The sequence below is a fragment of the Anarhichas minor genome, unplaced genomic scaffold (genome assembly GCF_050575085.1).
Source record: "Anarhichas minor isolate MPS153535 unplaced genomic scaffold, ASM5057508v1 ptg000028l, whole genome shotgun sequence".
NCBI lineage: Eukaryota > Metazoa > Chordata > Actinopteri > Perciformes > Anarhichadidae > Anarhichas > Anarhichas minor.
Genome location: NW_027466474.1, coordinates 6,315,162 through 6,330,676, shown reverse-complemented (window position 1 = coordinate 6,330,676; position 15,515 = coordinate 6,315,162). Strand labels below are relative to the sequence as shown.

Here is a 15,515-nt window from a genome sequence, read left to right as displayed (position 1 = left end):
ATTGTGGACGCACTTAACTTGCTTCTTGTATTCGACCTGACCAGCCAAGGAGACGAGGACTTTGGAGGCACAGCCAAAGACTTAATGCTCGGCTGATTACTGGCACTAAAAGCCAATATTTGGAAAAAGGTGCACTATTATTGCCATAAAGAACTGGGAATGCAAACGATTATTGCTACACTGAGGACTGCATTAAGTGAGACAGCACAGAAAATTGAACTCTGCCCCACACAAGGGAAGACATACACGTCTGACAGTTGGCCGCTTTACAAACTGCACATTATTGTCACGCTGTCACAACCTCGGAGGACCGGTCACATTTAGCCAGACATTTTGAACGTCAAATGAAGGGCCTGTCGGCTCGTCTGACAGCATCTGAAACACACTGATTTGAATTTTTTCTAAAGCACTGCAGGGACAAACGTGGAAGATCATATTAAAATGATTATGGTGGGATTTTTGCGGCGATCTGATCTAAAAAAGGATGTTTTATCAAGTCTGTAGAAAAATGACATGTATAGGCCAGGACATGATATGATAATTGCAGTAAGCCAAACTATGATTTAAATAAAATCTTGATTGATTGTGCAGCCCCAGTGGTAACGCTAAGTAGGATTTGAATTCTTAACACCGTTTTCTCATGCCTCACGCTATAAGTTGCTTTTTGTGCCTTTGAGGACAGACTGTCCATAAGTGTGTGTTGTTGTAGCAAATATAATGTGTATCAACAACAAAGTCACAAAAAGACGCAGGGTTGGACAGAGATCAGGAGGGCAGTGGGATGCCGACAGGAAGTGTGTCGGTAGCCTGATAATCAGACCGAACTGCCGCTGCACTTTCTTCATTCAGCCTGACTTCGTGCTTATGCTAGCCGATTTCTTGTTAGGTGAGGTTATGCTCTAAGCGACGAATCTGTCAGTCCAGTCGACATGGAAGCTATTGTGGCAGTTGGTAGGAGCAAGAACTAGATTGAGATTCAGGTCTGCAGCCACGGCGGTCATTCAGAACAGATGTAAACATTTCTGTGTACACTTTTGGACGATCTATTTCAGGTGAAATCCCTCGTCGGTCCAGCGTTGAGATGGACCGTCTTTACCGTAGAGGGAGCAAGATGGCTAAAGTAAATCCAGCAACAGCTTCCCATAAGGAGGATCCTCTCCCGGGCCTAGAAGGAGTCACAACGGTGCACCACAAAGCAACACGTTTGATCGTAGCACTTGTCCTGATGACAGAAGCTCTGATGGGCCAAGTGCTGATGATCGAGCTGACTCCTTTTCCTCTTTTACTCCCTCACTCACTCCATCTCCTTCAGTCTCCCACATCGGCCCAATCAGGCTAATGACGCTCGCACTTCCTCCATCCCTTCTTGCTCACTAAAGTGGCAATTGATTGGAGGGGTGGGAAAGCTTTTAACAAGGGAGGGGTGGGAGAGAAATAATTAGCACGAATGAGCTTTTCTGCAAACTCCTCCAGTTTAGCTTTTCTTTCTCCGTTTATTTACTGACCCGGACAACATTAGGGATTAACTCTCCAAGGGTATGTTAACTTCTCAATGTCAGTGTGTAAATCAATCTGAAGCTGTAAACTGAGGCCCGTTTGTCTAATGCCAATGTCTCACTCCTCTCGGGTCACATCCCTGCAATGATGTCTTAATGGAAGCGGTAAAGAAAAAGAACGGGGAAGGGAGAGGACGAAACTCTGGAGATGTACCGTAAAGAATCATAGCTTTTCCTCCGTCCTCCCACTCAAAATTGAGACACAAACTGGACATCAGAGCGTCCCGCGGAAATTCGGGCACTGAACCTTGAAAGCTCAAATTTTTCAGCACACAGAGAGCATTAATGTTGCTGCCCAAATGACCAGTAAAGTGGTCTTTCTGACAGTTGTAACGTAATTAACTCTGACAGATCTAGACTGGAAAAACTTGGGCGAAATTCATGCTGCGGCCAATTCAGAGTCACTGCAGCCTCCAAACGTGGCCCGTGGCAAAGACACAGACACAAGAGGACAGAGTGGACATAACGTGACTTCAGCGCAGTGATGAAAAGTCTGAGATACAAGCGCCAAAGATTTAAGCTCGGACAAGATCAGGGTTTGTAGTGTGCGTGTTAAGAAACCTCAAAAACGTGCTTAAAAAAACCTGCAGAAATCTACAGCTGAACATTAAATTACGTGTCAGTCACAAACAGTTTTGTGTACTTTTTAAAGTGAATTTGAAGCATATAGACCCTGATTCCTTAGATTGTTTCAAGCCTTTAAGATATTAAATACGCCTACATCCTTTAATTTACATTACCAAGAAAAGTGAGCCACTTGTGAGCAATTTTTTGTTCATTCGTTATGTATTTTTAAATCATAAGGAGGATTAAGTGAAAAACCTCAAAACAAACGGAGAGGAAGATTACTATAGCTTAGATATGAGGTCTCTTCAGAAGCAATATTACTGTACAGGGACCAAGGTAATTATAGAAAGCACGTCTCTTCAGTGACAGGCTATTCTATTAATATTAAATTTCCTTTTTATTTATTCTACACTAACGGGTCTTTAAAGAAACTTTTTTTTAATATGCACAGCTTCCTTAAAGTCCAGTCTTCACTACAGAAGAAAAATATTATACTGAAGTGCATTAGTGGTTGAGAGAGTAGCTTTGATTACACATTAAATGCAGTAACTTAAAGGTCCCGTCACTGCCGTCTGTGGCTGTGAATCAAAGATGACGCCCAGTGGTTCGACACTACAGAAGTAAAGCGACTTTGCTACAGACTCAAGCCTTTAAGCACGTATTAATGGATTACTCTTTCATTTGATTAATTGGTTACAGTTTAGATAATACCCCAAAATGTCTGTTTCCAGGCTCTGAAATGTGAAGGTTTCCAGCTTTTCTTTGTCTGACACGATAGTGAACTGAATATTGTTTTTTAGCTAAATGAAGCAGTTTGACAGCCGTCATGATATCTTACCCATTGCCTGTTTGCTTGTGGTCCTTAGCTCTTCCCATCCTTCTCCACTCACCTGATCTTTACCTGCCCCTCATTCCCGTCATCAGCTCAATCATTAATTAAAGGCCACTTAGGGAATAGATTGGACTTTTGTTTTAGCATCAGGCCCTCCTGTTCCACCTGCCTGCCTACTTCTATTTACTTATTCACTGTACTTAAAGTGGCAACCTCGAAGATTTTCATTTAAATTAATTAAGTCACTTTCATTTGCCTAAGGAGATAACACAATGATGATCGAGCCCATGGCCCACTCATTAAAGAATTGCAATATTTATGCATTTGGAGTATTATGGACTGGGTGTCCGCAGTGACGAAAAAGTGCTGTATTACAGTGTTTCTCCATTGTATACTATGTTTCAGAATTGTGTGCATATTTCCATTTTGTGTGTGTTGGTACGCTTAGAAGGTAGAAAGTGTTTGGATATTGAACTTCCGGAGAGGGTTCAAGGTGGAACCATCACACCATAGAAGGGTTCTCTATAGAACCTCTCACAGGGTGGAAGCTTTCACAGATGGTTTTAGTCTATGTAGAACCCTTTATGTTGGGTTCTAGGTAAAACCCTCTGAAAGGGTTCCAGGTGGAACCTTTATAAAAGCTCCTTTAAAGGTCATGATTTTACAAACAAAAAAGATCATTAACTTGTAAAATATGGTACATTGTTATAGATTAAAATACCCAACATTATTGAGAGTATAGTTAAAATTAGCTTCATCTCATCCAGCAACAACATTTAAATGTTAACATAATAATAATAGTACAATCTTACATGATACTATAAGACTATAATGACACGTGAAGTACATTTTTCTTTTAATAATTGTGTACCTGAACATTTTTTTTTTTACATTTTTTAATTGTATAAGCTCAATCAAACAAAGCATTCGGCAGATTAATCAACAATGAAAACAACTGTAAAGGCCTACTGGCTAATATAAATGTTCTCAATTTGAGAACGATCTAATTCTGCACTAAAAGCCAGCTGCTCCCTTTCACAAAGACATATTTTTCACAATAAAAAACACATTTTTCATAATCTATATGACCTTTTTAGTATTCTTTGTGGTACTCCATAAGTAGTGGTCCCTGCCTTTGACCCTGCCTATCGCTGCTTACTGTTGACCCCACTGATTAAAATCTATACAGATTTCACTCAGATGGATTTTCCCCATGCACTCCGTTATTGGATTTTGCAGAGCAAATCCTCTTTCCACTAAAGATAAAAACGGGTTAACGTCACACGCTGCTCGATGCCCACCGCTGTATTTTTTAGTGGCTGGTAGAGCGGTGAGGTGATCATGGCAGGGCTAAGTTTTGACAGCACATCGTATTTATTCTGAAAACTGAGGCAGCATCAGCAAAGCCAATTTGCCTCCGTAAGTGCATGTGTGTGCGGACAGTTGACAGGCATATCGTGAGAACATGTCCATTAGCGCTGCTTCACAAAACACAAAGTCAGCGCAGTGGGGATACTTCTATAGGAACTAGAGCTAAGGAAGTACTGTTACCACGGCAGGGAGAAGCAGTGCAGTTCATGAGGGATCTGTGACCCGTTCTGCTTCATAGCAGCAGCATGTGAACCCAATTGACTTTCGGGTAAACAATACAACTCTAAATGAATTCTTACAGAAGCAGAAAGGTCGGCTGAGAGGAGGTAGAAAGTTATATTTCATCTTCCTTTAATTTAAGAACTCATTATCCACACACACACACACACACACACACACACACACACACACACACACACACACACACACACACACACACACACACACACACACACACACACACACACACACACACACACACACACACACACACACACACACACACACACACACTTACTTACTTTATAATATCTGTTTTGAGGTTTTCTCAGAGTGCGCACACACACACGTGAAATATCTGTGTGCGATAGCAAACTTGGTGTGACATTTTGCATCTTGTAATATGAGCCTGACCTAAGAGGAGCTGACAAGAGCTCGAGGGCAGATGTATGGTAACGGCAGCACAGAGAGTCACAGGGAGCCTGTGGGACCTCAACAGTCTCCGTCCTGGGCTTTCCATCACCTCCTCTGACCCCCGTTACCACCGGGGAGGCTGGGTGGATCACAACAACACGTCCCTCTTGATTAAAACCTTGGATAAGTGACTTGATGAAAAAGTGGCAGCCGTCTGAAATGCAGCCTTGAAAACATTAATTCCTCAGGCGGGAGGGGGAAAAAAATGCTACAGCTGGCTACAACTTGATTATTCTCTAATAAGTGCTACATGATGTGCATACTTAAAACAAACTATCAACAGCTTAAGCACTGAGAATGGAGTAGATACTGAGGCATTCAAAGTAGATCTGTGACAAAAATCACTTAATCCTCGGCCTGATGCTGGAAAATCCCTTATAAAGTGGTTGAGCATGCAAAGATTTCCACACTATGTCCCCTATTACTCCCGTCAAATGAGGAGAATGCAGCTAAGGTGAGATCTGAAAAAAACAATTTTAGCTGCTCTGAAGCAATTTACAAGAAGTCAGGCCTGACAATCTTCCATACACATACAAACGGATGTCTGCCAGGCTGATTTTGGCGCCGAGCGGGGCGCTAAGCTCCATTGACAAAGTCAGCACCGAATCAGTGAAGCCTTGCAGAAGGAGTGTGACGCTGTGCCACCGTAGGGTAATGCTCCTGTGAGGGGTTCTACCTGCAGAACCGAGAGGTCGCCTGTTTTATCCTCAATCACCAAACACGATCACTGAGCACCTCTCTGTCACCTTTCTCCTCCAGCTGTTCTAGTCGATGTCTGTCTGTCTGCACTCATCCATGCCATCCCAAGGCTGCGGATCCTTCATCATCTTCATCCTCTATAACCCCCAAACCCCACTACAGCTATTGGTCATCATCCACCACAGACTCCTCTGGAATCAATAAAAGATGCTCCTCCGCTGGGTTGGATGTATATTGCACACGAAGGAAGCATCCAAGCTCAAAAAACACTGATGTTCAATTATTGATGCTTATCCTACACACCCATCCTCATGAAGAGCATCGTAATAATGAAACACTAAGTTGACGTTGGAAGGTTTCTGCTGCACTGATGTGTTGAATTCAACTTTTTAACCATTGATTGGTTTCAGATCAGTCAGTCTTTACATTTTATACAAAGTGACATAATGTCAGGCGTGCCACCTCCGCTAACATTCACAACCTAAAGACATTTAATTGATTGTTACATATGACGAAGAAAATGAGTAAATCCTCACATCAGAGAAGCTTGAATCAGAGAATGTTTGGTATTTTTGCTTGAAAAATGACTGAAACAATTAAACAACTATGAAAATAGTTGCCCATTAATTCAACTAATCGATCAATAAGATGTATTATTGCAGCTCTAAAAAGATAATACATATTACAATACATGTACATTTTACAGGACAAACTAATAATCAATTAACAAGGAAATAACCAGCAGATTTATTGATAATAAATTGAATTATTTGGAAACTAGATGTGAAAAATTGGAGTTGTCTTCAAGCACAAGACATTTAAATGTTGTAACGCGTTCACAACAGCAGTTTGTGCCACTAAAACAACTGGAGCGAGGCAGCGAGGCGCCATCACTTGACAACTCAAGCACCAGGAGGAACCAACGAGGCAAACATCAAACATCTGTCAGGCAGTCGAGAAGTACTGCGTGTTATAAGAAGCTATGAAGAGATCCCGAGGAGAAAAACGTTAACACTCAGAAAAACTTTCCACGTTCCCAAAACAAACCGCTTCACAGAAGCATGTTGAAAATGTGAGTGAGTGAAACAACAGAAAAGGAGGAAAAGAAACAGTCAATTAAAATTGTGATTTCATGCTTACTGTATTTCCCCTGAAGCAACACAATTCAAAATATGTGAATGTTAGTGTTTATTGATTTAGTGTTTTTTATGTTTAAATAAATATGACAAACAGTTGCATTTTCCCTCGCAGTGTTTTATTAGACATGCACCTCAGCTGAAATAAAGAGCACCTCCTTTAGTGTTAGAAGTTACATTTTTATGAAATGTAATATTATACTCTTTAGGCTTCAGGGAAAACGCAGCAAAGGCCTCATATTTAATGACTGATCGTTGAACGTTCACTTTGCAATAATTAATCAGACCGTATCCAGGCTGAAGTCAGTTTGATAATCACCAGTTATGAGACGAAGTTGGTTTGATGTTCATGTTTGCCTGCTTCATTGTCACTATTGGATTGGTGCATTTTAAATAAAGCACCTTGTTTTACTGTTTCTTCAGACAAATTCAGGTGTTGCAGAAGAGGCTGATTTTATGATCAGCGTTGTCTTATGTATTCACGAATATGACGCGTTTGTGATGATGTCTATACGTCATTTGACTTTAAACTTGGACCTTCTTATCGACTACACATCCAAACGTTCATTATTAGGCTCTGATCAGCGAGTTAATCCTGTGAATATCACAAAGCTTTCCAAGTCTCCCGTGAGTCATAACCGGCTTGTTTGTGCTTGGATTCTCTGATAAAAACTCTCGTCCTTGGTCCCTTTTAAAAGCCGACGTCACAATGACGGTAAAATGACGCATTCAGTGGAATCTGTAGGTGAGACAAAGTGTTGCTGCACCTACACGTTCTCCTTCCTGTCTGTCAACACACCGCCCCTGCTGTCCTTCCCCTCATCCGTCCAGCTCTCTTTCTAGGTTTCTTATCTGTCAGGAAGTTACGGTGTAGTCTACAGACCCTCGCTCTCACACACATCCTGTCTGCACCTGCAGGCCAGAAAAACTATTGGCTCTAATCTTGTATCCCTCAGCTGTTGCCACGGTGAGTGAGTTTCCAGCGCCAACCAACAGCTTTATCTCTGACCTGCAGAGGGAAACCTGGGAGACCCTATCTCATGTGCACACAAACATGTCGCACACCTGCACTCAAATCACATGCAAAAGTACGGCACTCGCACACCGCCCCTCCAGACGTTGCACCACACACACACACACACACACACACACACACACATTCACAGAACCAGGTTCATGTGCGCTGTCTTATTCTGGCACAAGCAGGTGTAGCTGTGAAAAGGTGTAATCATGCAGAAATACACGTATGTAATCTTGTCAACACATCCAAACAAAGATGTGAAACGGTGTTAGTTCTGACTAATCGCATAATCTCACACACACACGCACACACACTCTCTCTCTCTCTCAGCAAGCAGAAATTGTGACGATGACAAGTAGTTCAAGCTCTAAAGACTGCGATAGGACCAGAATATTCTTTATCACTTGACGGTGCGCGGCTTAATTTTAGGGACAGTTTTTTACAGTCTAGCCTGAAAGATTTATCAGCAGACTTTGCCGCTGCATTTACTCTCATGGACTTTGCTCCACTGGAAAAGAAAGGAACACTTCACAAAAACTACTGAGAGAACTTACAGTATATGTCAAGTTTTTAAATCTTTTTCAATTAAATTTTAACTCTCCGCAGGAAAAAATGAATGGCTTTTAATGTCAAACGCGATAAACACGGCGGCGGCTGAGAGTGCTGGAATGGAAATGAGGAATAAAACTTTTGCGAGTGAAAATGCAGCTCAGTAGAGCTAAGCAAATTTGCATTTAATCAATTTGAAAAAAGGTTTTAATGCAAAGTTAGTTGCAGAGACGTCGTACACACACACACTCACACACACACCAAGAACTCATCACTCCAAAGACATTTCATTGTGCAATCCATCTTAATCAGCTAGCCCATCAGAGACAATATATCCTCCCCTCCATCTCTCTCTCCTTCTCCAGACGGAGTGATTGAGGGGTGTAAAGAGGAGAATGTTTCTATCCGCCGTCTCCTCCCCCCAATGCCCCCCCCCCCCACCCTCCTCACCAGGACGGCTCTTAAGTGCTTGTGGGTTTTTATGTTTGTAGTGTTTTATAGGAGTGGGCAGGAGCCAGGGGCTGTAAAAGTGTGGAAGGAAGGAGGGAGGGAGGGACGGGGGGGCGTAGGAAGGGGAGGAGAAGAGGAGGAGAAGGGGGAGGAGTGGAGTTACTGTAAATCCGATCTTTATTGAGAGCGACACAAACGACAAACAGCGGCTGCCCAGCCTCCCTGCAACGGCCTCCTTACCTGATCAGTCAGTGTTGATGGAAGGAAGGAAGGAAGAGGGAACAGGGTGGAGCAGCAATTTACTTGGTTTCCACCTGTTCAATCACAGGTCTCCGGTGCTTCTGTGTCTGTATCTGCATGTATCCACATCTATATTAGGTGTAGGTGTGGATCCATGCCTACCCGTCTGCCAGTGTAGCGTATAATTGGCCGCAGTTGGATTCAATTGAATGTCTGCTGCGTTATGAGCTAAATTATTCTTCAAGGCCTCTCATAGCAGCCAGAAAAGAATCCACAACACTCCCCTCCACATGTCGAAAACCACAGGCGCTGATTTGGCTGCTCATGCTTTGTCGTTAGATCTGCAACAGGAGGATAAGCTTGCAAGCAATTTGTTTTTTTAAATGAGCATAACTAACCGTCTCTTCTCATAATTGTCGATGTCTGTTTGCTTCTCTCTTTAATTTTAATGTCGTATCTTTTTAAGTGCGACCGACATCGCTGAAGGCCTCTTAGTCACCCAGTTAGTCATCGGCTGAAAAGGTCAGGCGCTTAGTCGACGAAGTGACTACGGAGACAGTCAGCCGGGCAGCAGGTCAGTCACACAGAGAAGGATGATCAAACTCTGCTGACCGAAAACCCCTTCGTGGGTACCCTGTACCTGCTTGTTGCCATGGCAATGCAGTCTGAGATTTAAATACTAGCCCGTGTCCTCTCCCTGCCTCTCTTTTATCTTCTTCTTTTCACTCCTCCAGACTCTCCCCTCGATCTTTGTGAGTCGGTGCGCTGAGTGTCTGTCACGCTCCGTCTCGTGTCTCATCTGCCGTTGTGTTGTTGTTTCAGCCTCCCTCCCTCACCTTCCCTCGTCCTCTCTGCTAAATGACACTTTACTGGCCGTTTCCTCTAGTTAATTCCATGCTACTTTGCATCGTGCCACTCTGTAAAAAGCTCTTGTAAAACACACTACGGCACACAAAGTCGCCTCTACAGACACACACGAGACAAATTACAATTACTTACCGTGTACACACACATAATGACTTTAAAATTCACAGGCAAATGCATGAATGCTTGCAAACACACACACACACGCAGTGATGCCACAAATGAGAGTGAAACGTCAACATATTCACTGGATGCTGGCACAGCGTACACCTGCTGACAGTCAGCTGCCAATGAAGATCTATCATTTTCTGCTAAAGCCTAATCATCAAGCATCATTTAGGCCTGCCTCACTCTCCACCGATGCACCGTCTGTGCCAACACGCCGATTCAATTTCCCCCAAATGCACAAACAGCCTTGTGGGAAAAGGTCTTCAGTGAATGAACTGGCTTTTGGCTCCATCTAATGGTCAAAACGCTCTAAACCCACTGGTAAGCACTGGAAAACAACTGGTGGGAGGAAGTGTGTTATGTGACCAGATAGTATACGTGTCCTTACAAAATGTGATGATATGACTCATTTAATCAAAATGTATTAGGTTAGACTAATGCAGTATACATACTGATATAATTAACTTGGTATCAGCTTTCGTAATTGTATAACTGGCCGATAGCACAAAGGTTTCTCTATGGAAAGCCTGAATAATTACATTTCAGTATTAATAGATGCCTTTTCCTCATAAGCATTGATTTTTCTGCAGAAGATCATTTAAAAAAAGACAGTTCTCCTCGTTAAAAATGATTGGTTGTAATAACAGATGTGTGTAAACAAATGTCTCTTAATAAAATGAGTATTGTAAACCACTCCTGGTGTGGTACCCAAATAAAACTATGGTTAGCTGTATTCACCGACAGCTGATTTGACCAAGGAGTTTCTCTTGGCCTTTAAAAATCACTTCTGGTTATTTCACACAGTTCCTTTTCAAAGCAGTTTTTCCATAATCTGTTCAGTACTGAGGCTTCACATTAAAGCCACCTCTGCTTTCAGGTAGCTTTGCCTACTTTTGAAGTTTCCAGGGGAGCCAGTCAGCAAATCCTTCCGACTCTAAACCCTTTTAGTGCTCTTGTATTCTTGTGTACTCGCTACTTTAAAGAAAACTGCACCATGCAAACCTGTTGGTAACCATGTAAAAGCCTGTAGCTGTCCCTCCCACACACTGAGAAAACATCAGAGGCATAATGAGCACAAACCACCCTCACACTTGTTTTGTGCTAAATTGATGTACAGTACATTCACATCGATGCAGCAGCCTGGGCGCAGTATTCACTTTAGCACCAACTTTTTTTAATCCGTAACTCTTGATCATATTTCCTCACTGGTTGGCTTTCCTCTTCACATTTTACTCGTTACAAAATAAAAGGAAATAAAATGCTTTATCTGGGTTTTCATTTGACTTGATCATGTGACCATGTTGAATGACTAATCTACACACTGGTCCAACTAAAGCAAAAACACTCAACTCATTCACACCCACACACATACCTGCATTGACAATAGCATCCACCTCCAGTTTGGTGATGTCACCGCTGTAGAGGGAAATCTTCTGGTCAAACTTTTCATTCCTCTGGTAGAGAGTTTGTTCAGAGGCGCCTGATAATGAGACACACATTCAGACTCAGGATCAGTTGTATTTACCTTGTGAACGTGAATAAAGAATATGTCTTGGTGGTTTGCTCCTATACCTAGCATCAAAACAATAACACGGTTTATATATTTCTAAATTGGTGGTATCTAAAGTTGTATGTTATGTTATAGAAAAGGATGCGTGTATTTGTTGTGACTTCTTAACGACAAAACAGTTCTTGGTTTATGGATATACTGAGTTAAAAAGGAGTTGTTAGGTCGGAATATGGCCATATATATATTTCTAAATAGCTGTCATCACAGCAGTTTGAATTGATGGGTCTGAAGTATTGTGTATTGTTGCTGTAGGCCATTCTATTCTAATTCACAGTGAAAACTGTACTGCTGAATATACTATGGTCAACGCTGAACATACATTTCAAATAGATTTATACATTCAGTTACAAAACGGAGATACAAATCTACTTAACGGGATTATTCAGTTTTTATATCAAGGTGTCAGAGCTATTGCCACTATGAAGGTATCTGTAGGCTAAGTGGCAGGTTCAGGTGCAGGGTCAACGTCGGGGGTTCTGGTGGCTACACAGCAAAGGTACAAAGCACACAACTTTGACGGTATGGCAGGGAGCGAGTGGGAAAGGGGCAGGGGAAACATCTGCAGGGGTGAAACATCTGCAAGGGTGATGAGGAAAGTGGAAACAGGTGAGCAGGAGGGTGGGGAAAAGGTCAGGTGACTGGGACTGAGGGGACGGGGGATATTGCAGGGCAGGAGGGAGCTGCTGGATGTGGGAGTGAGATGACTGGGACAGGAGAATAAGTCTGAGGGCATCTGGTGGTGGACAAGGCTACTGAAGAAGGCTGGAACACAGTCATTAGATGCGTACTATAGCTGGAGCAGCAATGTTGGAGGGTTACAGCACACGGCACTAGAAATAAAGAGATGGTGTCCGTACAGGTGCTCTTTGGGTACGCTCGAATGGACGGCGGCCGATAAACAACATGGCCTTTTAGTCTTTATTTAACAATTGTGTTGTTTTGTGTGCATCCGATAAAGCTTGCATTACATATTAATATATTACATTTTGCATGCGAGTTGCCTCCAGCTGTTTTTATGTTGCTCAATAATTTGGAAATGTTCTTGATGTGATTTGACCAAATATCTGATACCACTAGTGAAAGTATTTATGTGTCGCTGCATCTCTCCGGTTAAGTCTCTGCAGCACTACCGCCCAACCCTGAGTGAACTCGACAGCGACTCTGACTGATGTTGGGTGTCTGACCTGCAGTGGGAGTCCACACCGACACGTCTGCCAGTGACACAAAGTTAGACGTCCTGTAGTGCTGACGCCTGTCCTTCACAGACAGAGACAGCAAGGAGTCTGAAAGAGACAATGGACAAAGAGGACAGACAGTAAACATGTCAGCGAGATGAAAAATAAATATCTTTTTATTTATATACATTATATATTATAGTACACTGAAGGTACTTATTGGTCTTTGTGCAGCTTTCGGGCTGAAGTCCCAGTTTGTTGTTCTATTCATTACAATCACCAAATATCTGCAACTTCTCAAACTCAATAATGTGCTTGCTGTTCTTCTTCTCATATTATTCTTAAATTAATGTCTATTGTTTTTCAATCTGTAGGTCAACCAAAATATAGTTTATAGATATCCCTTTGGGATGGATTATTAATTTAAATGACCATTAGTTGCAGCCCAAATGCATTTTTATAATTCCTAGTGATTTACTTTGTAGCTTTATAAATAATAATATATATTATATAGGGTGCATGCACTATATAGGGTGCATGTACTGTATATTGTGAGTTTATGGTGTAGGCTACTAATGCTACTTTACTATTACAAAAGACAAAATGATAGAGATCATGTTACTCTTTCAGGTCAAATATGTGTGGACTTGCTGCTTTGCTGTGATAATTGTTTGGAATCAAACATTTTAAGAGCAAACAGGGTCGCTAGTTTTAGTCTTGTGTGACACACCTGTCCAACCAACTGTTGGGCATGTGGCAGCACACACGTTTCCCTCTTGTTTGGGACAAAGCACACTTTACAGTCAAACTAAAAATCTCCTCGGCTTGGTTGAACAGTCTCACCCTTGGTTTCCTTCCAGTCTCCCTCAGCGGAGTTCAGGTTAACTTTGCGGGCCATGGCGGTAACTATTCCAGTGTGGAGATACTGGACAAGTGCGACCGTGCTCGCTCCGAGGGCAGCACCGAGGGCTACCCGGCCCAGCCAACCTCTCCTCCCCCGGGGTGAGGAGGAACCGTTACTCTGGCTGGACTTCGTCGCAAACGTCTCAGCTCGGAGGCCACTTGTAATATGGCCGCGGACAGGACTTGTCGCTGGCTTCCCTCCCAGCTGGAGGCTTCCAGGAGTTAGAATGTGTTTGAACCTGACACCTGCTCCCTGGAAGTCTGCACAGACTCGAGACAGAGAGCCAGTGCGCAGTGGGGCTCTGATATATGAAAAGAGAGCTGATATTTGCAGTGCCATGCCTGAATGACGCTGGGGGGGTAACGGTTCGTGTTACTACAGCTTCTCGGGTCTCAGTGTCGGACACACCGTGGTTAGGTTTCGTTTTCGCTACGAACACACGTTAGTGAAGAACGTTAGTTGGTTCCTAGTTCACATGTGCCATTTTTGTTTTGGACGTTCACATGTGGAATGTACCATTTACAAGGGGTGCAAGGTAGCTGTCGCTAGTTCAATAAACTTGTGCCAACAAATGAATAAACGTGACAATAAGCTTTAGTGCGCTGTGCAGGCCTATATTTACGATTCAGTATTATTTCCTGTTAAAGCTTCGCTCCAAAGTGACCAATGTTGCTCTATTTTTAAATCAGACACCGACTTAGATAACAAGGGAAAGCCGAACGCCACAAGCTTACGCCTACTTCAAGACCGTCGGAAATATGGGAATTATAAGATGATTGCACAATGAGCGCCCAAAGAAGCTATAGTATAGTTTGTTAAAACCTGTTTCTAAGTACAACAAAAAGTAAAGCACGTTTGGGTGTGGGGGCAGGCGTTATTATTCAAGGAAGATCAGATTATTACTTACAGTTATAATTATTTCCCCCCCAAACCAAACCAGTGAGCCAATAATTTGTGATGACATTAAGATATTCTTTACTTTGTATCTGACACCTTAACATAAACTGATACTAAAATGTTGGACACACCACTCATTGCTGATTTTGCAACACAAAATATGATCACTAATCAATCTTTAGTATGTGTTTCTTGCAATTTTCAAAAAAAAGAGAGGAGAAAGATTTTTAAAAAAAGACAGTGTGTGTTGTGTGTGGGAGGGGGGTATGCATCACTCACACTCCATCTGTCACTCAAAAGCCCTTTTCACATTTCCGCCTGGCGGAAACTGACAAAAAAGGAACAAGCCTTTCTTGACAGAAGTGACACAAGCAGCGCAGAAACAGCTACACAGACCGCAACCTGCCCAGCCCGAGAGAGGAGCAACTTCTGCACAGTTTCATAGAAAACCTGGGAAACTTCTTCAGAGATCTGACAGAGGCACAGGGGTCCCCCCCAGTTTCCATCTCTCAAAACCTGAAGGTATTGTCGTTCAAAGTTTGTGTGTGGGAGAGTGTTACGTGAGAGGAAGGGAGAGGGAGAGTAAGACCATGCAGAGAAAGCGTGTTAAGGCAACATGTGTATGTTTAGGCTTCTAAATTTAAAGATTTGAGATCATTTATTAGCTTACAGCACTAAACAAAATAGAATGCCAGAAGTGAACTGGTCACAGATCAGAACTGAGATTCAGCAACATTCAGATAAAGAAAGTTTAGGCCTCCAACAGAGGTAAGACGGGTGAAAGCATTCATTACCATTGTCTGTGATACAAGTCTTTGAAAAT

The 15,515-nt window shown here is 42.5% G+C and overlaps 2 protein-coding genes across 5 annotated transcripts in view; one reads left to right on the top strand and one right to left on the bottom strand.

Annotated features, from left to right (window-relative positions):
* The window catches only part of macrod1 (mono-ADP ribosylhydrolase 1), a 93,489-nt gene extending 79,198 nt beyond the window's left edge, over positions 1–14,291 (bottom strand). For 2 of the 4 annotated variants that reach the window (XM_076104029.1, XM_076104028.1), the window contains exons 1-3: positions 13,735–14,291; positions 12,901–12,999; positions 11,519–11,626 (exon numbers count right to left, since the gene is read on the bottom strand). In XM_076104029.1, coding sequence (XP_075960144.1) covers positions 11,519–11,626; positions 12,901–12,999; positions 13,735–14,134 — 607 coding nt within the window. In that variant the 5' untranslated portion in view covers positions 14,135–14,291. The remainder of the gene's footprint in view (positions 1–11,518; positions 11,627–12,900; positions 13,000–13,734) is intronic. The other 2 variants (XM_076104030.1, XM_076104027.1) reach the window with 2 other exon arrangements.
* Positions 14,292–15,050: 759 nt separating this feature from the next.
* Positions 15,051–15,515, top strand: part of fermt3b (FERM domain containing kindlin 3b) — a 55,069-nt gene continuing 54,604 nt past the window's right edge. Inside the window, exon 1 of the mRNA XM_076104024.1 lies at positions 15,051–15,214. The gene's annotated coding sequence lies outside the window, so the exon portion shown is untranslated. The remainder of the gene's footprint in view (positions 15,215–15,515) is intronic.